A 6922-nucleotide genomic window follows, 5' to 3' on the forward strand; every position below is an offset into this window, starting at 1 on the left:
AATTTCTGTTCCTTTTAAATTATTACTTTCACTTATTTCGTGAAATGTATTTTTTAATAATTAATAAAATTATAAAAACCATAAGAAATTGTGGGAGAATAAATATTCTTAAAAACTTCCTATTATGTAACCGTTGGGGCAAAAACATACAACCTTACAAGTTTCACTGCAAAGCTCGTAAATTTTTAACTGCTTCATACATTTATCACTGATCGGAATTTGTGTATACTGAAGAGAGAATACGAATGTTCGAATTTCGGTGTTGACGTACTCCACTCTTTCGAATGTTATGCACTAGTGCTGCCACGTCGGCGAAATATTTTTCTTATTTTTTATTAAATTAAATGTGTTTCTACTCAAGTGTGCAGACCAAGTTTTATGTGATTAAAAGAATTGCAGCGAACAGCTGGTAACGGGCTGACGAGTCCGCGCTGTCAAATGTAGAATACTTTTAATCGCGTGAAATTGCACAGAACTGCGGCGGGGCGGGATTTCTTGCCGTTGCTTACTTTTATGGCGGCAAATTAATGAGATTTATTTCTATTTTCTCCGCCGGGTTGAAGACTCAGATATGGTTTTTCTTTTATAATTTTTGCGGTGTAGATAAACTCAAAACAAAACACTCAGCAAACATATTCCACGAATGCTTTGTTTACCTTAGAAGCTTCCTCGAGCTCGTGCGATCATTGTAAACAATTTCAAGTAAAAACACTCTTCTTCTTCCTATCTTTTTGACAGGCACCTAGATATGCGTTTGACAAGTATCTAATAACCTAAACAGGCATCTAACAACACAGGCGGCGTTTATCGGGAGCAGTTACTTCTGATTAAAATTGTTGTGTGGCGGTTGTTACGCAAGAATGATAGAAGATTGCGCCTTCCGAATTCGCCGTGTCGTAAGAGTCCATCAATAAACAAACAAAGGGAAGGGGAATTACTTGTTTGTAAAGATGAAGAGCAGGCGAAAGCAGTGGAAAGAATTAAACATAAGACACCTTCAGTACTCAAGTAGCCTTGGCTGTTACGCGTATTAGTGAAGAGCTGATTTGTTTATTGGATAGTTTCGTCAGGAAAATATGGACTGCAAGCAACAAATACGGGTGTTAGCTGCCCTGATACTAATAAAAAATAATTTATTTAAAACAAATCTTGGATTGCAATTTCCAATGTTTTAGTGCAAACTAGCATTGCATCCATCCTTTCTTGTTTTTCTCTTTAAAAGTTTAAATACTTTTTATTCACAATAAATATTAACTGTTATTTTTCGGCAACGTTGCCATCGAAAATTCCGCGAATCGGCTAAAATAATGAGAATTGAGTCTAGTTGTCAATCTGCATTGGTTGCATTAATTCCTGAGATAATTCCGAATTAAGTCGTTATTCTCGATTAATGCAGCCGCCTGTCTAAGCTATAAGTGTGTAGTGGTGTGTGTGCTTGACTTTTTTACTTGAGCGTATTAGCAGGGTTGTTATGCCGAATTACAGGGTCCGGCACTCGAAGTGAAACCAATTAAGAAGCTCATAAATTTAGTTTGGAAAATTACTTTTATTCAATTCAAAGTAAAAAATGTGTGAAAATAATACAAATTAGGAATCAATTTACTTTTGCTCGATATGACCAACCTTGTCTGTGGCCTTGAGACGGTCCAGAAACGAATTTCAAGCTGCCCGAATGTAACTTGCAGGTATTTTAGCCCACGCGCGGACTATGGCTTTTTTCAGCGCCTCGAAACTGGTCCATCATTTAGTTCGATCTTTGCTCTCCGAAATGGCCCAAACAGAATAATCCATCGGATTTGCGTCTGGTGAATTCGAGGGCCCAAATTTTAGCCATTCTTGGTTCACTCGAGCTTTGTGAGATGGTGCCGAATCCTATTGAAACGTCCATGGTGTGCCACCGAAATGTTTGTCTGACCAAGGCTTTAAAGCAACCTCCAGAATACTTTCCCGATAATATTTCGCATTTACCTTGACGCCAGGCCCGATGAAAACGATTGGAGAGTGCCCATCTGCGGTTACAGCGACCGAAACCATTACCTGTGGCGAGTGCTGCCTCCTGGTGGCCAATCGATGACTCAAATTCTCGTATGAGCGGTCGGTCAAATAAGCAATATAGTTTTGGAAGTATACGAATTGCTCAATTTGAAAAATTTTCCCGTCAGAAAACACAATGATCGGAAATTGACCGTTTTCAGCCAAGCGAAACCACTCCTTCGCTCTCTCAAGTCTGACTTGTTGCTGCTGTGGTGTGAGATCATGCGCCTTTTGGGTCTTTTAAGGCTTGACATTGAAATCATATTTCAGTATGTGGCGGATGTCACGGTTAGATATTTTCAGTTCTTTCGCCATTTGATTGGCACTTCGTCGGGGATTTCGCTCAAGTCGTTTCTTCTGATGGCCACCTCCATAACGTTTCGCGATGCCAACAGTATCACTGTAATGTATTTACTTTAAGGTGCTCGAGCTCACGAACAATCGCTGGTTGTGACTTTCCAGCCAAATATGTATAAGGCAATGACAGTATTTCATTTGAAATCCATTACTGGTTTTCTTTTTTCTCGCCGAAATACCTCCGCGCGCTTGTAAACAATACTCTGGGCAGTGATTTGGCCAACAAACAGACAGCTGGTGCCTGTGCATCAGCTGCGCGAGCGATCAGAAGTTGGTTACACTTCGAGTGACGGACCCTGTAGAATATTTATGGTAAATATTAAAAACAGTAGAATATCGACAAAAAAAATCAAAATAATATCTTTGAGTTGGAAAATTTACAATAACAAATATTTTAAATATATTTCTTTGTATCTAAATTTGTACGAAATTTTGGAGATCTGTTGAATGTATGAATGAAAAATTGGACATTTTTTTATAAGTTGCGGAAATTTATTAAATTGTGTGAATTTTGTATAAACTTTGGATTTTTTAGTTATATGGCTTTTGTTGTAAAAGGCACTATACTTTTATAAGTAAATAAAAATCGAAAAATTTAAATACAAAAAAAAAAAGTTAAAGCCTGGTAATTCGTCGCGCTACTATTATTTTGAACAGAGGTAACCAGGTATGTATACCTTATAACTAGATTTATTGGAGATTTGCACTTCGACCTCATGCGTTTTGTACCCCACCTTAAGACTTAAGGTAATTGTTTGTTCAATATTCCTTCAATTATATTCGGAGACAATTGCTTTTGGTTCACTAGACAGGGCTAGTTTACTGGGGCGGCAGCCATTGGTCGGGAAAAACCCTCTCTCCGTCCACCGAATGCCGTAATCGGAGTCCAATCACCACCTACAGCAAATGAAGAGCTCCAGCTTCCTCGTGAGACCCACGTAACCTTGGCACAATTACGTTCTGTAATACTGTAGCAGGTTAAACTCCTACCTATCCAGAATCGACCCCGACTTACCAAACATATGTCCAGCATGTGAAGGCACCCCGTACGACACTAACCACCTTTTCACGTGCCCTTTAAAACCTACTCATCTAACACCCCTCTCACTCTGGACTCAACCTGTCGAAACAGCATGTTTCCTGGGCCTACCTTTATACTCGTATGAGCTAGACGAAGACGACCGGTGATTACACTACACTGACGGAGCTTGCATTACTACTACAACAACAACAACAACAACAACAACAACAATTGCTTTCTAAATTAATTTAATTCATTTTTAAGAAGTACAAATTAGAAACCTTGTCTAGACGGGAGAAATCAGCTGACGGTTTTTGGAAAAAATCAACTAACGGCAGATGTTTGCATATACGAGGTGCGTTCGAGGCACATTGCAAGGCGAATTTATTAAAAGTGATAGCAGTAGACCGGTTTATTAGTTTTTTTCTTTCGCCGTGTACATTCGGATGTCAGCATAAAATGAAAGGACGCAAAACCGTTCCATTCGCCTATCGCCGTATGTTTTTAGCTTCAAATGAATGTCGACTGTTCAACGAAGTTCGTCCTTTTCTTTTTTTTCTCTAACCTTTAGTGCGCCAAGGCGAATCTGTTAAAGGTGCTGTTAGTAAATCAGCTGGTGGTGTTAATAAATCTTTCGCCGTGTCCATGTGGCTGTCAGCTCAGAACGCAACAAGGCGAATTCATTATTTGTTTTCTAGTTTCACAATACTTTGCTTTGACAAACAGACGTCCACGACAACATTGTTGTTGACCTAGTGCCACCACCTTTAATAAATGCGCCTTGGTAGCAGCAGTAGTCAGCTACTCTGATTTAATTTTTTTCTATTTATTTGCTTTCTAAATTTTCAAATTTTGTTTAAATTACTCTAAGCTGTTAATCTTTGCGCATGGACTCATTCAGTAGAGTTTCCAATTTGATCACAAAAATATGCGAATACATACAAAATTAGCAAAAAATTGTATATTTTCCTTACCTTTCCTTTCAAGCCGATTCATACTTTTTTTAATGCAAAGCTATTTCCTTGTGCAATAAAACAATCGACTGCTGAAAACCAATGAAGCGCATAGGGAACCATAACTTTACCGCCCCGTTAGCATAGTGACCGCAGGCTGCAGCTTCATGGCCAATTGGATTTTTCAATTAGCAAAGTGACAAGTTGCTGGTATGTGGAAATCGTAATAACGTCCATGGGTGGCAACTGTTGGTAAAGCTTACAAGCGTCTGAAGTAGGCACTGGAAAATTGCTAAATGCTTAACATAAAAAGACTCTTTACTGCCCGCTACGCGTGCACTGTAGTTTCGGCGCAGCATTGGAACGGACACAGTGAGGAACGGACAACGAGCAGGCATTTGTACGAGAAAAACCGAGCAAGCCAATTGGAGTACGGATCGGAGGTTACGGCCTGTCGTGCATGAATATTACCAACCATGGGCTTGCGAAGCAAAGTGCGTTCGCCATGGACATGGACGAACGTTAGCGTAGGATGCGTTTTTATGCTGGGCTGCGCTTTGTTGTTTGTCGAGAATTCACCTGCGCTAGCCGCATTGGTGGCACAGTCAGATGGCGCAGTTGCAATTAGCGCCAGAATACAGCCCAACTTGAATGATTTGGAAGTAGCCGCCTCAGAGAAGCATGAGAAACATGAGGATGAAAAGAAGGAAGAGGAAGAAGAGGCGGAAGAGGAGGAGGAAAAGGAGGAATCGTATGAGGAAAAGTCTGAAGAGGAGAAGCACAGTGAACATAAGAAAAAGAAAGGTGAAAAGGGCAAGAAGGGGCATAAGGAGGAGGAGCACCACGAGAAGGGCGAAAAGGGCCATCACGATAAGGAGGGTAAAAAGGGTGAGAAAGAAGAGGAGGAGGGACATGAGAAAAAACACAAAAAAGACGAAGGTCACCACAAGAAACATAAGAAAGCGAAAAAGGGTGAAAAGGGACATGAATTTGAAGATCACGGCTCATATAAGAAGGGCCATTCCATTAAGGGTAAACATCACGTACACAAGTTAAACGAGGATAATAAAGAGAAAAAATACTACGACGAACACCATGACGAGGGTGAAGAGGAGAAACATGGCGGTTTCAAGGAAGAGAAAAAACATAAAAAAGGCAGTCATCATAAAAAGGGCGGACACAAGAAGAGCGCACACGAAGACGAATATGGCAAGAAGGGACACAGTAAGAAAGGCCACAAACATAAGGGGCACAAGGGTCACAAGAAGGAGCATGAGGAGAAAAAGAAGTGGGCCGAAGAGCATGCGGGCGACAAAAAGAAGGGGGAGGAAGAGAAAAAGAAGTGGAAAAAGTCGGAGAAGAAGGAGAGCAGCAGTGGTGGTGGTGGTGGCCATGGACACGATTGGTAAACGAGAGGCGATGTTGGCTGCTTTGATTAGCTGAAGTGTTAAATGTACGAGTGTTAGTAAATTTTAATCGGTGTTGGTAGCGTAAATAGTTATTTTTTATTGCTATACATACATTTTGTAACTTTGCATAGCCAACGCAGGCAACGTAATGAGAAGTTCAAAAAGTCTATTCCTAAAAGCTTTTGTTTAATAAATGATTACAGTTACAGTTCATTTGAAAAATATTTTTTTATTTATTAAATTCTGGACAAACAGAAATGTTGAACCTTTTGTTTGAGTGGATGGTTTTTAAATGTGTCATACTATCATATAATTCCTGTTGAATGGCTGCTTGGATTCAGCAGATCAACTACAATAACAGGGTCCTTACAAGTGTTATAGCGAGTCACTGCACCCAAGAATGGAGGTACCTCACAATGACTTATGCAGTAGTTGTGGAGATGAAGAAGAATTTGAGTCAGTACAACACTTCCTCTGTAAGTCCCCTGCTTTTCAAAGAAGCCGTGCCAAATATCTTGCCGATTGTTTCTTATTTATTTATAAGGACTATGAATAAGTTCGTGCGGTTTTTTTTCGAAATTTGAAACTTTATTGACGTAAAATGGTTACTAATTTAATATTCAAAATATTGTCCATCGCTTACTACTACTTTTTCCCATCTTTCTGGCAATTCACGGATTCCCTTTGTGAAAAATTCGGTCGGTTTTGCCGCAATCCACGAATCGATCCATTTTTTGACTTCATCGTAATTACGGAAGTGCTGGTCAGCCAGGCCATGTTGCATCGATCGGAAGAGATAGTAATCGGATGGCGCAAGGTCTGGACTATACGGCGGGTGGGGTAGGACATCCCATTTGAGCGTTTCTAAGTATGTTTTGACCACTTGTGCAACATGTGGCCGAGCATTGTCATGTTGCAAAATAACTTTGTCGTGTCTATCGGCGTATTGCGGCCGTTTTTCTCGCAGTGCTCGGCTCAAACGCATCAATTGTCGTCGGTAGACATCCCCCGTAATCGTTTCATTCGGTTTCAGTAGCTCATAATACACAACACCCAGCTGGTCCCACCAGATACACAGCATAACCTTCAGGCCATGAATATTCTGCGCCGACGTCGATGTTGAAGCATGGCCAGGGTATCCATACGTT

At 40.4% G+C, this 6922-nt stretch overlaps 1 protein-coding gene across 1 annotated transcript; it reads left to right on the forward strand.

Moving 5' to 3' along the window:
- The first annotated feature begins 4586 nt into the window (after positions 1–4586).
- LOC128864230 (cilia- and flagella-associated protein 251) lies at positions 4587–6079 on the forward strand. The gene has a single exon (XM_054103796.1). It carries the CDS (start codon positions 4842–4844, stop codon positions 5772–5774), a length of 933 nt encoding a protein of 310 aa, XP_053959771.1. The 5' UTR covers positions 4587–4841; the 3' UTR covers positions 5775–6079.
- The last annotated feature ends 843 nt before the right edge of the window (positions 6080–6922 follow it).

The sequence above is a fragment of the Anastrepha ludens genome, chromosome 5, assembly GCF_028408465.1.
Source record: "Anastrepha ludens isolate Willacy chromosome 5, idAnaLude1.1, whole genome shotgun sequence".
In the NCBI taxonomy this organism is placed as follows: domain Eukaryota; kingdom Metazoa; phylum Arthropoda; class Insecta; order Diptera; family Tephritidae; genus Anastrepha; species Anastrepha ludens.